The sequence below is a fragment of the Aulonocara stuartgranti genome, assembly GCF_965226115.1.
Source record: "Aulonocara stuartgranti genome assembly, chromosome: 9".
Lineage (NCBI taxonomy): Eukaryota > Metazoa > Chordata > Actinopteri > Cichliformes > Cichlidae > Aulonocara > Aulonocara stuartgranti.
This window is the reverse complement of record NC_138960.1, coordinates 9,211,180-9,229,554: the sequence shown is the minus strand read 5'-3', so window position 1 is coordinate 9,229,554 and position 18,375 is coordinate 9,211,180. Positions and strand designations below refer to the sequence as shown.

General features: G+C 42.9%; 1 protein-coding gene across 1 annotated transcript; it reads right to left on the bottom strand.

Moving 5' to 3' along the window:
- Positions 1-10,030: 10,030 nt before the first annotated feature.
- Positions 10,031-16,846, bottom strand: klf6a (Kruppel like factor 6a). Its single transcript, XM_082545857.1, has 4 exons — positions 16,451-16,846; positions 14,291-14,864; positions 13,417-13,540; positions 10,031-12,882 (listed from the first exon to the last, which is right to left on the bottom strand). The coding sequence occupies exons 1-4, from the start codon at positions 16,550-16,552 to the stop codon at positions 12,831-12,833; spliced, it is 852 nt and encodes a 283-aa protein (XP_082401983.1). The 5' UTR covers positions 16,553-16,846; the 3' UTR covers positions 10,031-12,830.
- Between the last annotated feature and the right edge of the window lie 1,529 nt (positions 16,847-18,375).

The window sequence follows — 18,375 nt, the reverse complement described above, 5'->3', positions numbered from 1 at the left end:
TACACCCTGGACAGGTCGCCAGTCTGTCACAGGGCCAACACACAGGGACAGACAACCATTCGCACTCACATTCATTCACACATAGTGACAATTTGGATTATCCAATCAACCTATCCCCACTAGCTGCATGTCTTTGGACGGTGGGAGGAAGCCAGAGTACCAGGAGGGAACCCACGCAAACACGGGGAGAACATGCAAACTCCACACAGAAAGACTGATGTTGGAATTGAACTCAGGACCTTCTTGCTGTGCGGCAACGGTGCTAACCACCGTGCTGCCCTAAACCGCATTTATTATAATAGCAACCAGCATTCCTACCTCTACTCCTACCTCTTACTCAATGTGCCCTACCACTGATTACATTGCAGCTTATATTGCACCTGCGCCTTTACTTGGCAAATATAACTTGTACATATCTGTATAGATACTTACGTTATTACAAGTTCCCTCTATAACTTTAAGTCTATTTTTTTCTCTTATTCTAAAGGAATTTTAATGTAAAAATGTACATGCTGCTAACAGAGAGATGGCAGACTGTCTTTCATTGTTCTTGTAACAGTGACAATAAAGATCTGTTCTATTCCAATATCATTAAGTTCCTGTAACTGCTCTGCCTTTACCCCGATACACTAAAGCGGCACATGATACGTTTAAATGGATAAATGGAAAAAGAAAAAACCCTCCTTAGATTGGATTTCTAAAACCGAGATGAAGTGGACGTTTATGGATTGAAAAAGGAACACAACCAGTGTGGTGTGACCTCATCTTTTCACACAATAATTGCAATTTGAGCAAAGCTGAATGCATATCAGCACAAGTTTGAAGTGAAAATATTCACATAGTGTGAAATTAAAATACATCTTGTCACGAGGCTATCGCCATCTCTCTCTGCTGCTTTCTTCTTTCTCTGCCAGGCATAACACGCAGTCAGGAGGCAGTTGTCATGGTGATTAATGCAAATGCACACTGTTAACCTGTAGAAGAGAGAAGAGGACTTTTCAAAGCATCTCAGACCTTGACTTCAAGTAATAAGTGTCTCTGCTCACTACCAATATAATGGCAAGAGAAATTGAAAATCATACCAGCTTTTATAAAGCTTGACATCTCGTTTAGTTGCTGTAAATGAAATCCCCGCACTTCAGATAGTGCTTTGGCTGCACGGTTCGAGGAAAATACTTTGTCAGCGGTGGCAAAGTGTGGGCTGAAAACAGAGCCTTTCAGAAGCAAGAAGTGACAATGCAGTTATTTTGGTCAGTGTGCTTACGTGCGGCAACATAGCAACGAGTTGTTTGGAATGACATCCAATGCCATGATGGCACCATAACAACTGGGATCATTAGTGTACATAAACCGACAAAGCTTCGCATCTAGAGTTCTGAAGCAACGCGACCCACCAAGAATGCCTTAATGAGAGTGGAAAAGGGCATGGACGAAAACACCATTACACCAGAGACCATTATATGTGAATGTGCACTATCCTGTCCTCACCCCTTCTTGACCGCTCGACCCCTGGCTCCAGAGGCTAACAGTGTATTTTGGTCCATCCCCCCTGGGTAGACTGCTGCTGTCTGCCGGACTGACACAAGCCAGAGACTCAGAGACTGAATCTAATTACAGAGACAATTATGATTGTGACCCAGTTTGACCCGGATTTGTATTCAAATGGACTGATTTACCTCGTGTGCTGGAGATGCATCTTCTGAGGACTGAGCGTGAACCCAGAGACTCCTCCGTCACTTAGCCTGTGTGCCTCTCTATTAAAGCAACTCACGCATGCATTGACAACCAGACACGTACACGCGCTGTGGCCAATTTACAGTGATGTGCATGTTTATTTATCAACCGACTGCTTTGTGGTTTTCCTTTGTTCTCATATAAACTGTTCCATATGATGTAGCTGTAAGGTTTTATTCAGAGCTGGGTGATAACTCAGTATTATAGCTTTAGTTGTCAAGAGAATTATATTGTAATGCCATCTTATTGAGCTTTAAACTTTATTTGGCCAGACAGCCAATGGAATAGTACTTAAATAGCACTTCCCACCTCTTAACTGAGTACTCACAGCACTTTTTACCACAAGCCTCTTTCACCAAAAATCACACGTTCGTGTATGCGCTTGGATGGATGCATCGGGAACAACTCGTTTAGTATTGTGCCCAAGGATACCGCAAAGGCCTGCAAACCAACAACCTTCCAACCGACCGGCAACCTGCTCTATCTCCTGAGTCACAGCTCCCCACAAACAGTCCACCTTGTTGTACTGGGTTGACTGTGGTGTTTTCTGTGTTAGTATTAGGTGAAGTAGTTTTTTAAATCAATGCAATGGAGATATTGACAGTTACAGCTGTCGCTCTAACTTCAAGCAGAGGCTTTGTCAAAATCCACGGACATCAGGAATATATCTGCAGGCTAACAGGCTGGCAGATTGTACCGGTAAGCCCTAAAGCCTCTGAGTGGGCTCTTCAATATCTGTTGAAATTTTGGCCACACTTGGGCAAGAACGGGGAGCACCGAAGGCAACAAGTGTGTACAAGAGCTGGAGTCAAGTCAGGTCAAGTCAATTATAGGGCTTTGTATGGGTTTGTAGTACTGAAGAGTCACAGCAGTGAGCACACGCGGCAACGGTAAGTCCAGAGGGGACAACATGCCAGTCACTCTCCACCCACACTGCTGGAAGCAAACTAAACTTTGTCACACAGCTGTTAAGTGAGTTCTTCCATTTATGTAGCCAGTGGCTGAATTGGTAACACATAAAAGCCACAGAGGTGAAGGATATGGTCCTGTGATGTGTCCATCTAGAAGTGGCTGAGACTCAACATGAGAGTGACTCTTTTTTTCTCTCAAGCCCAGGCAGCTTGGGAGAAATTGATGATATTTGTTGAGCTTATTTGACAACTTGTGAACAGGATTTACAGGAGCTGAGGTTAGTTTCACAATGAACAAAGGCCAGCAAAAAGGCAGCTCAGGAAAACCTATCTATAATACAAAACGTTAGCAACACAGCAGCTTCATGTGTAGCCAAAAGAAAAGGGAGATGAGTGAATCCTGTGCCAGTAATAGCTACCATCTTGTCTCCTTTTGTAGTGGAGTGTCAGATTGGCGACCTGTCAAAGGTGTGTACCTGCCTGTTGCGCTATGATAGCTTGGATAGGCTCCAGCCCCTCCGTAAGGATAAGTGGAAGAGAAAGGATGGATGAAGCAGACGAAATAGTGATAAATCCATCTATTCTCTTCTAGTTCTCCAGGAGGGGCTAGAGTTATTTTCCAATTCAACAGTTTAGGGCCTCCTTTTTTATTGTTTGTCATATTTAATGCAACAGATGTTTCAGAAAAGGCTGCTGGTGATAGCAGCATATGTGGCACCAAATACATAATAATATATGAATCCTTCAGAAATCATGATGCCCCTGAGGATGTGCAAATTACCCATGTCGCGTGCACTAATGCACCCCCATACCAGCATGAATGCTGGGTTTTGAATTCTGTGCTGGTAACAAGCAGAGAATGCTTCTTCTCCTTTTCAGCCTGGATGAGGGGAAATCATCCACGATTTCCTAAATTTAATAATCAGTCAATCAATCCTTTGATCAGAGCACAGGGCCATCTACCACTTTGCCTCAGTCCATATTAGATGAGCTTGAGCCAAGAGTGGTGTTTTTGGATCTTGTCCCAAGTCAGTGTGGCGACTTCCACAATTCTCACAGTATTTGAAGGATATAATGTACCACAGGATGCTGACCTCCCTGCCTTAACTTCTCAAAGGCTCGGTGTCTCTACCATCTTTTGTTTTTGCTCAAATTGTGTTACCGGCCTGTTGACAATTAACCTAATTAATTGTGGGTTATTCCACCAGGTGTTTCTTTATAGCGTGACACAACTTTTCCACTGTTTTTATTGGCTGTTTTGAAAATTCTTTTGGTCATTATGTGGCTGGCATCAAATCGAAAATGAGAATTGATTTATTCCAAAACAAAAACAAAACAATAAAATAGCTCACAAACACAGCAACACCGTTTGATATGTTCTTTCTGTATTCTGGAGTTGTACACAGTATTCATCAAAGCAGTCTTTTAGAGTTACACCACCCTGTGTGACTTAACAGTTCCTGAATACGGATTTGATCCATTTTACCCAAAGACCCATTAGGTACTTTTTGTCAGATTATTATTATTATTATTTTCACCATCCACCCCCTGCTGTACTAGTTCAGGGAGCTAAAGGGGAGTGAGAAGCGAAAGGCTTAGTCTTCTTCCCAAATTTCCGTTTTGTCCCATATAAATAGTTCCTTCCCATTAGAAACTCTTTCTGATGCCTGAAAATTATGATGAGCACAATTATGACGTGTACTATATGTGGTGGCCGTGGGAGGTCAAATGCATTGCAACTTAAGGAAACACTAGCAAATACAATCATGCTGCAAAACTGCAGAAAACACTGTTTTCTACATCCGTAAAAGAAGCAAGGATTCATCTGATTGTTGTGAGGGCGAACACAAATCTCTCTTAATCACACAATCCAAGTAATACCGTGGATACATGTTTGCTATTAGCTAAACGGCTAATAGCGTGTCACCTCTGCAGCTGCTCCGGCATGACTTTTATTTTTGTAAGCTTTTGCAGTGTTTGATTCTGTTGTGTTTCATGTGCTTTTGTGGACTTTTCTTAAAGTTGTACCGAGTTTGACCGCTCAGGGCCACCGTACCTACAGCTAATTCATGCCGACTAGCAAGTAAATCTGCACACCTAACTGCAGTTAGTGTTTACTAATCATATTGCTGATATAAATTCACTTAAAGAAGCAAAATACAATTTAAATCAGTCAGGGTTAATCCTACCAGTGGCTTCTGTAAATAATTTTTATTAGTCAGACACTAATCCACCCGCTAAAAACTTGTACTAATGAAGTTACCCATGCTATTTTGCATAAGACTCAGACGTGTTCGCTGGTTCACCCCGGGTTCTGCCACAAGGTCACACTTAGTTACATCAGCAGGCGGAGGTTTTGCTACACTGTGTCTCTGTCAGATTTCTTGAGAGGCTGTTGCTTCTTTCGGGGCAAGCCGGGCTCTCTCTGAGGATTGCATCTCAATTTTCAAAAGAACTGATAGCTTTAGACGGAAATTAATCTGTGTTAAAAGCGGTAAAAAAGCTTTAGCTCTTCATATTTCTGGGGCTTAAATACAAAACAAAACAGAGGAGGAAGAAAAAAAAACAAAAAAAATCTAATCTGGTACATTTTGTTGTGGGCAATGTTCTTAGATCCTCTCTCATTTCTTTTTGCTAATTGCAAGACGGTAATTAAGTGCAGAATCTAATTTACTATGGGGGGTTCGTTTAAGGAAGTATGCATTATTTAAGGAGGGGGATCCAAGGAGGAGGATTAATATTAGGGCGCATTAGAGTAAGAAAAGCAGAGAGGCACTTTTGACGACAACAGTGACATTGAGGATTGAAAAGGGAACGACAATGTTAGCGAGGCAGACGCCATCAATGATGATGATGGGGCTGGTGATGATGGCGATTATGGCACAGCGGTGGCGACTGCTGTTGTGGTTCTCTCAAGCCAAGGCACATAAAGGAGGGTCGCTGACCTCTGATTTCACTCCTATTTCCCATACAAGCCAAGTCCTAATAGAGTCTATTAACAGAAAGAGAGGGAGAGAAAGCCCTGACGCTCGAGTAAAGTCTGCATATGTGATGACTTGCAGTCTGGCAGGCTGAATGAACCAGGCTCAGAGCCTGATAACCTCCTCTTTCCTTATTATTTCCCCTCATTTAACTCACTGTGTACCTCCATCACAGTCCATTTTGTGTGTGCGTGCTTGAGAGAAACTCAGCCAGAGCAATCTCTCACTCCTGCAGCATGTCTGTTATTTCACAGCAATTTTGGATAATGATTTATTTTACTATCCACAATTGGAAGGCCTTCCGCTTGAAAGGGAATGATAAAATAGTAATCCCGCTGCAATTATGTAGTGAGAGATAGTCACATTCATCGAGATCCACTGATACAGCTGACATGGACCTGAGAAAGCTTTGAATTGATGGCGACTAACGTGCCCAATCTTTTCTAGCATTACCAGGTCGGGTAAGGGTGTAAAATTAGAAAAGCCTTTAGAGTACACTCTTTTTGTAAATGATTTGTCAACCGCTTCAGAGATTGGTTGCTCAACCAAATAACTGTTATTTCACTTTATATTAATATTAAATATTCCACCAGGTTCAGCAGAAACACTCTTAACAGTGCAATACCATAACGTAAGCGGTATGTTAAAATTAGCACATTTTTAACCACTAAATTAAGGTTTTGGTATCTTTTTCAGCCACAACACGATGATTTAATTTTGCATTTAACATTTTTGTCTGTTATGTAAACTAGCTTAGATTGCTAGCTTAAATTGCTAATAGGTAAAAAAGGCAACACCAAAGCTTTGTTGCCTGTTTCTGGTTTAGCCTTGGTGATGACGATATAAATTAGTTTTAGAAGCCAGCGCTAAAGAACTGCTGTCTTAGTTTAATGTAAGTCTCTATTTTGGAGACTAGAGGATGTGAGGGCTCTTTGTTGTGTGCAGTCTACATGGTCGGCGGAGGGGTTATTTAGCCGTCATGAGGTTAGTGAAAAAAGGGTAAGCTTATTTGATCTGGAACATATTTCTAAACCTCTGACTGAACAGAACTGCTTTTTTATTGTTTCAAAGTTCACTGTAACCATTGTCACCACAGCTACGATAGAGAAGAGGAGAATCCTTCAGAAGCTAGACTTACTCGCTTGTTCACTGAAAAATTTGGCCACTGTGTAGTTTTCATTTAGTAAGACTTTAGTAAACTAGAGGAGGACTTTGTTGACTGACTTTGATGCTGGATTTTGACATTAAAAAATGTTAGCAGCAACAGGAAAACAAGCTAACTCAAGGTAAACTTCATGCTATTCATGCTAGTGTTTGATTCGATTAGCCTTTTTTTTTTTTTTACTTTATCTTTAATACATTTACCTTTCATTGCTGACTGAAAAAGTGGTGGAAGATATTTCTTATTAATTATAATGAAAACTCAAGCATCTAAATCAAATTCTGGACTAGAGATATTTTTTGCATCAGAGGAAACTGAGGTCAAGAGATAAGCTAACTGCAGGTTTGTTAAAGCATGATTCTGCAGATTGCATGCAAGTTATTCGCTAGGACTGTGCCATACTTGTGCTTTCAGTGTTGCCATGCTATTATCTAAATAGTTGCAAGAGTTAAAGGATATTCCACAGGTGTAAAAGATTTTTACTCAGAGGCACCATTTTAAATAGTACCTGAAAATAACGGGAGTCCTTTGGATGCTAAAGAAAAACAATGGAAATTCACCTAGGAAAAATCAAATGAAGGGTTGTAGCCTGTTGAAAGCTCAGGTTCGAATCCTACTGAAATGTCGTGGGGGGGTTAAAGCAGGCAGTATATACAGGGAAACGTTCAAACGTCTTACAACTCAAGGAATAAAGACATCTCAGCAAGCCAATCTCAGAAACTCGTGAATAACAATTATGTAAAACGCCTACAAGAAGTTATTTCTGTTGAAGGGAGGAGCAGTAGCTTCTGTGGCAACAGGAGGATATTAAATGTATGGATATTTTTGCAGGTGTCGTGGTATATCTTCTTTATCTGTACACCACATCAACAAGGATCAAGCGTTTGTTTGACAAAATCTATAAAAGGCATTGCTCTCGGTGGGATTTCCCTTTTTCCACATGGCTGTATACTTTGCTTAAGCTAGTTTTTCAATGTTTATTTTTTATACTCTTTTACTTACAATGAAAAAAAAAGGTCAAAAGATATTTTTCAGAGGGCACCACAATTTTTTTTTTTTTTGGCAGAGATGCCGGCAGACTTTTTTGGAAGTGCATGCAGGGTCATATTTTTCTCCTCACGCCTAGTATATGTGTTCTACTCCAGGCTTTCTTTGGAAGACATTTAATAGTTAAACACTTTCACTTGCACTATGTTGAACTTGCAAAAGCAACACCTCTCAATTACGTTTTCATTAAAGTGGTGCACATTAAGAGTTCCACTTAATATAAATGGAGACCTATTATGTTGATATCAAGCTCCACATATTTATTCTTTCTTTCTACAAAAGTAGCTTTGCATGACTCACAATAATCCTTATTTGTCTTATACTTTAGCTCTCTTCCACCTCCATTTAAGCCAAATTTCCTCTGATTGGTTGCCTCTCAGGGAGTGGGTGGGCCTCTGTTCACATGGACAGAGCTTTGTGCTTGAGATTACCATAGTAGGGATATCAGCTCAATGAGAGAGCCAAAACTGCAGCTATAGGCTCACGGAAGTGACGTGCACATATGCTGTCCTCATTATTTAACACTTTAGCCATGCTTAATGTAAGCATCCAGCATTGTAACAATAAATATGACATAAAATAGGTCCTCTTTAAGGTCTAAATTGGAGTAAACCAATGACAAATGTTTAACAGAGGGTGTTTTAACTAAATCAAACATAGTGGAGGGCATAACTTTTGAAACAAAGTTTAGCCAACCCCAATATTTTATTTTATATTTTGCAAAAGTCTCAAAAATAAAACTACTAGCTTGGAGACAAAATGTCCCCTGTGACTATATCTTTAATGTCCAGTCTCATTCTGAGAGATGGCTTGTAGCTGTTGGTCACTTTCCACCACTGCTTGGTCATTTATTACATGCCCTTATGACAAAACCGCATTTCCAGCGCTTCACGTTGTCAGGAAACGCGAGCCTTGGGCTGCACTGTCCGCTGAGACATTAAAAGACGTACAAGATTGAAAAGTGATGGATTGTTTCCAGTAATCCTTCGGGTTTCAGCATCAATGTGGGAAAGCACGTGGAGCTCTGAACACATCAAAGGCAATACGCGGTCTCGATGCCACAGTCATGAGAAGCTTTATCCAATATGGTCCACTTCACAAGAGGTACAGCGAGGATGTGAGTCAGCAGCAGTGGAAAGTGAATTCAACATCTGCCTGGCTCCCAGCTGCAGAGGTTAAAGAACACAGAACAGGGATTTTCTCTACGAGCGGGTCAAGCGAGTGGCTTGGACTGGCTTGGAATGCTATCCCCCTTTTTTTAATGCTCAATAATGGTGCATTTTGCATGCTTGGTAGATGTGAAGTTGACAAACCAAGCAGGGCAGCAGTTTTGAGAGATCAAGGAACTCCAGGATTTAAGTGGGGGAAAAAAAAACAACGTTCTTCACCACTCCAAAGCCGGGAGGCTCTCCGGAGCGAGCTTAATTACCAACTGCAGGCAGAGCTTCATTTAGAAACCACAGGGCTTTTACTGAAAATCAGAGGTGCTAATAAGTTGCCTGCCCATTCGAGGTCATCAGCACGGGAAGCAGAGAAGAAGGGTGTTGTTTTATCTAACTCTTATTTTCCTGTTAGTTTGTAGCTTAAACTAGACTCTTTGCTTTATACACTGCTGTTTTGTATCATTATCTGTGTCAAGTAGAGTAATTATCTAACAAATGTATAAAAGCGGCTCTCTAATTAAATGCCACGGGCTGTAGGAGACGGAGATAAATTATTTATTCTGCTTTGATGAGAGCTAGCTAGCTCTGAGCAGTCAGTCGTTTTTAGACTTGAAACCGCTGTAGCGGGATTTTACTGAAACTTTTCTGGGGGTGGGAAGAAAAAACAAAAAACCAAGCAAAAATTTGAATGTTTGCCACCAAGGTTTCTGTGTTTGAGAGCCAGCTTCTCCAAAGATGGTCATTCAAGAGACAAAGGTATGTATGAGTCAGGAAGAGGCGAGGTTGTTCAGAAACAAAGTATGCAGTGTTTCAACCACAGCTCTGATCTAATGTGATCTTTGCAGCTGCAGGGCAAGTTAAAAATATATTCCTCCAGCCAAAAAAAAAAAAAAAAAAAAAAAAAGGAAAAATTTTACAAAAAACCCAAAAAGAAAATGGAAAAAAAAAAAAAAAGGGGGGGGGGGGGGGGGGTTCACAGTAATAAAGCATAACTCAGGAGGAGAATCAACAAATGAGACAAAGGAGGCGAGCCAAGGTCAGATAAGAATTTCTTATTCCAATAAAAAATACATTCATACAGAAATATAACAATTTTGCAAAACAATTTCAAATAAAAATTTCATAAAGCATAAACATAACAATTTTACAAAAGTTTTTTTTTCCTTTTTTTTAATACAAAGATTTTAGAGAACAAAGAGCTCTGTGTGTGTGTGTGAGACAGAGTAGTTTGGGTAGTGGAGATGAAAGTGATGATGGAGATGTGAAAAAAAAAAGAAATGCGAGCAAAGACAAGGAAAGAAAAAAAGCATGAGGCTGAATCAAGGCTCAATTATCACTTGGAACAGTATCGGCTGCTGTTTTCGCAGAATGGATGTTCCTGCTCTTTGCCTGCCAAGGGCCTTGCCAGCGCTCCCAAAATCTATCGCAGCAAGCACTTTCAAGTTTGTACTCATCCCCGTCTCCAGTGCCCGCTCATCTGAAATCCATATGTCGGAGCATGCCGCTCTGCAACTTGCTGCGACATTGGATTCCTGCAGCCGGGTCGCTGACCTAGAGACAGTGCCGCACAAAGATTTATCCTAAAGCAGTAATCGGTAGAAGCCCGAGCGGTTTGGGAGTCGGGGGGTTGGGCTCTACTTTGTCGTTGAGGGTCCTTCTCGCTCCACCTCCAAACAGAAACTTTGATGAGCTTTTTTTGTGGCCAAATTTCCCAGATCCTGAGAGCCTCCATTCACCCCACCCGGCTCACTCCTGTGGTTTTCATAATACTGTTGCAGCTTGGCTAAAACAAAGCTCTCCAGACAGGTCAATAACCAACCTACACAGTCAGCAGTCTGTGACAGATTCCATGCCAACAAAGCCTTTAGCAATTCATTACTGTGAGGCGGTACAAGGCGAGGCCTGTCCGACTGCAGCCTGTTAATTACAATAAATCTTTAGCTTTTTTCCCCCCTTCAGTCCCACTCGAAGGGATGCAGGGACAAGGAAAGGGGGGTGGTCAAACCGGGGTGGGGTGGGGAAGGACACCGGTGAATGAGAGGAGCAGCACTGTGTGTGATGGACTTCAGTACATACTACACAGTAGTTAACATCTTTAATAAATGAATTTAAGTGCTCTAAACATACAGCATTTGTCCTATGTACAAGTTCAAACTTAAATTAATGGCATTTACATCGACTAAACTGGTGCTCCGACTCAAAAAGAGACGGGGAAAAAAAAAAAGGCAGTTGACTCAGAAAAGGTACTTTTGTGAACATTTACATTTAAACAACAAATTAACTGCCAGAAAAAACTAGTTTAAACACAAAGTAGGTGCAATTTCATTTGTAATTGAGCCTTGATTAAGCTTTTCGCAAATCACCCAGACAACAAATGTGACACCCCAAAGGGAGCAAAACCACGGCTACCCCAGAGGGCCGAGTCACTTGCATAAGGCACCATTAAAAGGTCAACAGTGCATTATTGGAAAGAAAGTACAAAAAAATCCAAAATGACTCCTCAAGGCAAAGAATGAATGAGAATGTTAGCAAGCAGGGGTGATCTGACAAACCAGAATGAAGGCAATGGATTTAAGTGTTAAAATATATATTAAAAAGAAAAAAAAAAAGAGGAAATCGTCAAGGCTTTATGTACAATATTGTAACATTTAACTGTTTGCCGTTTAGCTGCACTTTTATTGAAACTATCTGGAGTCCTGATTACAGTGGAAACAGGAAATGAAGAAACCCTAGAACCATGCAACACCTGTCTATGATACTGAAGTTATAGTATAGTTGTGTTATACCTCTAAGCACACAGCTTATACAATTGGACTACAAATGAGCTTTGTAGCTTGTAAAAAAATAATAAACCAGGCTACATAACACATTGCACATTTAGTAGCTGCACCAAAAACACCAAAAAAAGCTCCTGTCATACAGTGACCAAGAGAGGGGAGGGGTGTAGGGGGGTGTTTTGGTCCCTAGGTTACACAGACCAGAAGGTGACATGTCAGCACCTCTCTCTCTCTCTTTGTCACTGGCTCTGGTCAAACCCAAGGCCTCGCTAGCTTCAGAGAAGCAGGGGGGCCCCCCCTCCCTCACCCAAGTCTGGTTACCACACAAGGCAGGCAGGCAGGCAGGAGCTTCCTCCCTGCCTCATCCTCACACCGCCACCAGGGAAACACAAGCGGAATGCTTCTCCCAGAATGCTCAGTCCACAGCAACATCGGTACCAGCCCATCCGCCAATCCCATCTCTTCTACCCCCCAAAATTCTCCTCTTCCTCTCCTCTCTCTTCCAGATGGGGAGGAGGGGGGTCCGGTAGCCAATCACAGACATTCACAGTGCACACATGCTTGCCTCAGACAGTTTAGTAAAGTACCAGTGTATCTGCTGTCTGGGAGATGTCCCCAAAACATCATGCACCATACGTACAAATCATTCACTCTTTAATTGTCTTTTCTTTTTATTTCTTCTGTTTTTTTTGTTTAGTTTTGTCTTTTTGTGTGTGTCTGTGTGTGTTTTAAGTCCTTCTCAATCCAAAAAAAAACAAAAAGAAAAAAACCGACAAAAAAAAAAACTTGCCCATCCATGATTTTGTCCTCTTGTTGCAACAGACGACCTTCAGAGCGCCTTTCTCCGAAGAGAGGTCCCGGAGGCACTGGGTTTCAGTATGGTGCAAAACGGCATGCTTTGGCTGGAACACTCTCCCGCCACCCTGCTCTGGGACAGTTCAACCAAGAGACTGGTCGGGAGGCGGCGTTTGTTTACATTTTTTTTTCCTTCCTCTCCCCTTTTCAAAACTTTTTTTTCCCCCCACTTTGTGGCGTCGCTCGGCGCTCACCCCGCTCTAGATGTGCCTCTTCATGTGAAGAGCCAGATGGTCAGACCTGGAGAAACATCTGTGGATAGATTGGGGGGAGGCGAGAGAGAAAGTCAGTAAGATGCTGGATGAGGCACGCTGTAGGGCATGAAGATAGTCGTTGCAATCTGCAGACCTAAACTGAGAAATTCGTAATATGAAGAAGCCAGTTGCTTCATTTTTCCTGCAGCCTGGCTTTTCCTGATTTTTGTGTCAAAGACTCTAAAAATTAGAGTCCAAACATCAACGCAGACAAGCAATCTTGACATCTGACTCATAAGCTTCTGTTGGGCCTGAAATATGCTATGTCACATTTTTACTAGACAAACTGGCCAAAAATATCAACATGTGTATACTGAGTTAGCATTACCCGATATATCAGAGCGATCTATTCATTAGTCGAGTACTAGTTTTTTGGGCTACATGAATGTGCTTTCAGTCTAAAGACAAGCATCACTGCTAGGATGATGCATGGGAAGTGAAAATAATAAATTAAAAATCAGATCCCATGAGAACAAAAGCAGTCTTATCAGAAGCCCGGTGACGATGCTCAGAGATAAACAGCCCAGCTTACCTGTCACAGTGACTGCATTTAAATGGCTTTGCCCCGGTGTGCTTCCTGAAGTGTCTGGTCAGCTCGTCGCTTCGTGCAAAACGCCACTCGCAGCCCTCCCACGAACACCTGTATGGTTTCTCACCTGCGGGAGCAAACAAGAAGACTGGTTAAAACCCGCGCTAACATTTCCCCCTGGTGTGATGACATGCTTGTTTCGTTCATTCAAATCAATCAGGAAGACGGACTGACAAAGCTGTCTGAAACCTGGGATACCACTGAACCTGTTGGCTCACAGGCTCTGCGTGCATGCAGCTCGAAACATGCCAAGAATGTCAACAGTGCTGCAGTGTGGCTGAATGTGTGGGATATTTAAAATGCAAAACAGAGGGAGGGGAAAAAAAGAAGAAGCCGCAAGTGCAATTTCACACTGCTGATCAAACACAAGGGACATTGGAATGACCAGTCAAAGCACCTCCCAGTTCAGTCCCCCCGGCTCCTCAGCCAGTCTCCCCTTTCCCATGGTGAAACCCAATCTGTTTTGAAGTCCTTTTATCTCCTACGTACAACCCCTCCCCCTTGTAAACCCCCCCCCCCTCTCCTCGCTCTCTCTCTGGCTCAGTCAGTCACATTCCAGATAGATTAGGTCACAGTTTAGCTATCCAGCCATGCAGAGCTAATACTCAGCGCTCCAGCTGAGGACATCATGCACTGTGGACCTTTAATTACATGACACAATGGGCAGACGATGCCATTAAGGTGGAAGACTGAATTAACAGCACTCCTGGCATCGACTCAATAAAATCTGAGATTTTATTTTTTTAAAGAAAGTACTGTCTTTCCTTGTATCCCCCTTTTCTGTTTTTACTCTGGGGCAGATAGAGCCGGGACTCACCTGTGTGTGTGCGCTGGTGTGCTTTTAGGTGGGAGCTCTTTGTGTAAACCTTGCGACACCCATTGAAATGGCACCTGTGCACACGCCTCCTGCCGTCCGGAGATGCGTCTCCGCAGGCAAGTCCCGTCTTTTCCGAGCTCTTTGCCACGCCGCCGCTCCTGATTTTGACCGGCAAGTGCAACTCGGCGTGCGTGCTCACCCAGCTGCTCATCGCGCCGCTGGCCTCCGAGTTGGCCTCGGGAGAGGATGGAGGTGTGCTAATGACAGAGGGGCTAAAAGGTCCAGAGCCAACCAAGACAGAGCCCAGAGGGTTGGAGGTAAAGCTGTGAGTGGGCGAGAGCTCCTCAGAACTGTCTGAAGCCTCGCTGCTGGCGTCTGAATTCACACTGTTGGTTTCCAAGATTTGGCTGTCCTGATTGTCCTCCTCGTGGGCCTTTGGGTCAGACTCGGCCTTGGCCTTATCCCCGCAGGCCAAGATCAGCTTGCTCCAGAGGTCCTCTTGGCTGTCGAACTTGAGGTCGGATGTGGAGACGTAAGGCTCGCTCTGCAGGTAGCGCTCCAGCTCCAAGCATGTCTGGATGAATGCAAAAGAAAAAGACACAGTAAGAACAGATGAGTCACAGCACATTCACTCATAGCAGCAAAATGCTTCTGCGAGAGGGGAAATCCTTTTAAATCATGCATGCGCACATCCCCAGTATGCTTTTGGCTGGTGGAATATTTGCTAAACGCTTACAGCGGGAAACCAGCAAATTTCTGCTATTTCTGCATGTGCAGTAATGAGGCTGCACTGATTAAGCAATGGAAGGAAAATTAAAGAAAAAACAACCAATATTTGCTGCTTCTTTGTATCACATGACGCACGCTGATATACGTCTTAAAAGCTAAGCCCCGATTTTCAAAACTTTAAACTTTTGATGGCCAATTTGGGGAAAAAATAAAGACACATGCTTCTAGAAACCGCCATTATTTGCATTTCCTGATGCCGGCGTCACTAATCATGTGTCTCCTTTGCTCAGCTCAGCCCCCTCCACCGCTGATTGGGCATCATAACACGACGCGACCACATGGAGTTCATTGAGCAGCCTCAGCTCTGAGCTCTCCTGCAGCCAAACGTGCAGTGTCATTTCAGCACTCCACAATGACTCACTCAACAAATATAGAGTCCTTTTAAGGAAGCCGCTCAACTTCCCCCTCCAACATTTCAGCTGCTTGTCCTCATGCAGGACCGCTGTCATGCAATCAGTCCTTCCCCTCACTGTCAGCCCCTCCAAGCCCCAGCTGTGAAAAGATTCACTGACTCTAAATTTACTAACTTCTACAGGGCCCTTAAAGTTAAAAAGCAAAAAAGGAGGAGGGGGGTCATTAGAAGAAGAGTTCTGAGACAGCAGCTTTTATAAATATTCTCCTCTAGGCCTCTGCAGCTTTTACACTACATTTTTCCAGCTGTGCTGGTGTCTACTCATGCGAGGAGGAGGAGTAATTGGCCGAGGCTTGACATTTTGATATCGTTATGCCGTGGAGCCCATTCAAATCCCAAGAATGATACAAACATCTGCTTCGTAAAGGAAAGCAAATGCTCTGAAGCACAGAGACGTATAACGCAGATCCCACAACAGACTTATAACTTTGTGATTTGAAAAGCACCGACAACGACATCCTCTACTCTCATGCTGATTTCAAACTGCACTTCCTTCCCACAACCGCTGTCATTCGCCAGCATGTGTCAGCAGTTGACAGAAGCACCCCAGTGCCCTGAAAGCATCGGCCGAAAAACAAGCAGAAGCCGTGCTCCAAACAGAGCAGTGGCAGTGAAGCAGCAGCACGCCGATTCTGCTCGAGTTACTCTCTCCCCATTCATCTCGGACTCCAGCTGTCAGACTGACACACTGATCCACTTCAGCCGGCCACAAACTTCAGAACCAAACAGAAAATGAAACGGGATCCGTCTAAGCAGCGGGAGCCTGTTTTTGTACAACCGTTATCAGCGTACATACACGGACATAGTACATATAAATACATTTGAAGTTGTCCGCCGTGTCATGTGTTACAGCAAGAAGAGCATGAAATCTGCTCAGTTCCGCTTTGCCTTACAGGCTCAAATTGAGACTTAGTAGTGGAAAAAAAGAGCTGCTAGCGGATACATTAACTTATATTCACCTGCTGCCAGTACTCCTCCAGTGACGGTAAGGCTGAGAAATAGCCCGTGTCGTGAACTATTTGAAGTTCTTGAAAGATGCTGCACATGGGTAGAACATCCATTTTTCCCCGAGCTTGTGATTTTTTATTATTTAAATTTGTTTTAGCTGCACTTAAATATATTTTTCTCAGGTAGAAAACCCAGTGAAAGACACAGCAGCGATCCCTCCGCGATGCAAACGACTTGTACTCAGCAGCAGCACCAGAAGAAGACTCCGCGCGTCAGTCAGCCAGTCAATCCCCCCCTTTCCTTCTTCTCTCGCTCTCGTTCAAGGTATTTGCAAACACTGCACCACACTGGATGGGGAACAACTGCGCTCTGCAAACTTCCCTCTTCAAACCTCGATGCCCCCTCCCCTCCTTCCCTCTTCTCCTCTGCCGCCCCCTCGTCGTCATCAGTTACGCCCGCCTCCCTTTCCACCAATCAGCGACGAGAAGAGCAAGGGCCCGCGAATGATATCACAGCCGACCAATCGCGTCGGTCCGCTAACTCATCTCCGCTTTTAAGTGGTTCGTTTAACTCTCAGTGGCTCGTCTCTGATTGGCTGGTATTTATAGCCACATATATATATAACCAGCGACGGGCTCTTTTCGCCGTAGTCTTTTTTTCTGTCGACGGTGTTTCGCCACAGACAGCGCATGTGAGCCGAAACCTCTTGTGTACATGTGTGCAACTTTTGTCACAAGTAGCAGTTGCAACAGTGTTGTTTGAAGGGGGTTGTCTTCAAGGCCGTAACTGTGGCGAAGTGCTTGTGTTGACAAGAGCCATTGAAAGTTCCACTCGGTGAAGACGTGTCTTGGGACACGGTGACTAATGGATGGCAGGATATTATGTTATCACGACACACGCTGTCATTAGAGGAAACATTAGTCCTCAGTTCTCCTCTATGACTACATTCATGTAGACTTCTGCTTTATCGCTGATTTACTGAAGGAAGATCAAAGTTGCACTCTGTGGTTGAGGTTTGACAAGTGTAGCCCTTACTGGGGTTTTTTTTAAAGTATCTTTTTAAACCCTAATTTGCACTTAAAAGAGCACAACGCAGAATTAATATTCAACAGTAGTTCCCCAAAGTTAAAGAGTTTGTTTTACCCCAATTTAATTATTATGATACATGGAGAAAATCCTGTATAAATTAACACTCAATTATTCCCAAGATCATTCTAGACCATGTTTAGGCGGGAATTTAACCAAATCTTTGAGCCTAGCTTTGCACTGCTGTGCCCGTGTTTGTGTAGACAGGAAGTGAGGAAAACACACTTTTAGAATAGTTCCACTACTTGTCTTCATCTTTTGTTTTAATATGAGAAGTGAGAAGTACTAGTGCTGTGCCATACTGCACATTTTGATATGCCCCAAGTATTGCCGATACCGATACTTTCACCTTATAAAGGCAGCTTTTGTAGGGGAGAGGAGTGCGTCATGATTTATACGATGAATTCTGAATGCATCTTAATGACTCTAAGTCACCACGATTTTTACTTCCACAGTAATTAGTTAAGATGAAAGCAAACTTTTTGTGTCTTTGTAAACTTTTTTTTTCTTTTACTTGAGACTTAAAATTTAAATGTGCCTGTCTTTGGGTCAGCTTCTGTTGTTTAAATGTGCTATAGGCTATAAAAAAAATTAAAAAGGGCATGACAGTCAACACTATCAGACAAGACTAACATTTTTCATAGCCTGGATGTTTCTTTTCACATACCTATACTTTAGTGTAGGCAGACTCTAACAGTACGCATAGTTGTGTTTATCAAAGGAGAAACGTGACAGTTTACACCAACACAAAATTCCTTCCTGTCATCTCGCGGATGACGTTTCATTCCAGTAGCATTCCATCACATATCTGGCCATTACTCTACGTCACCCAGCTTTATTCTTATCATTT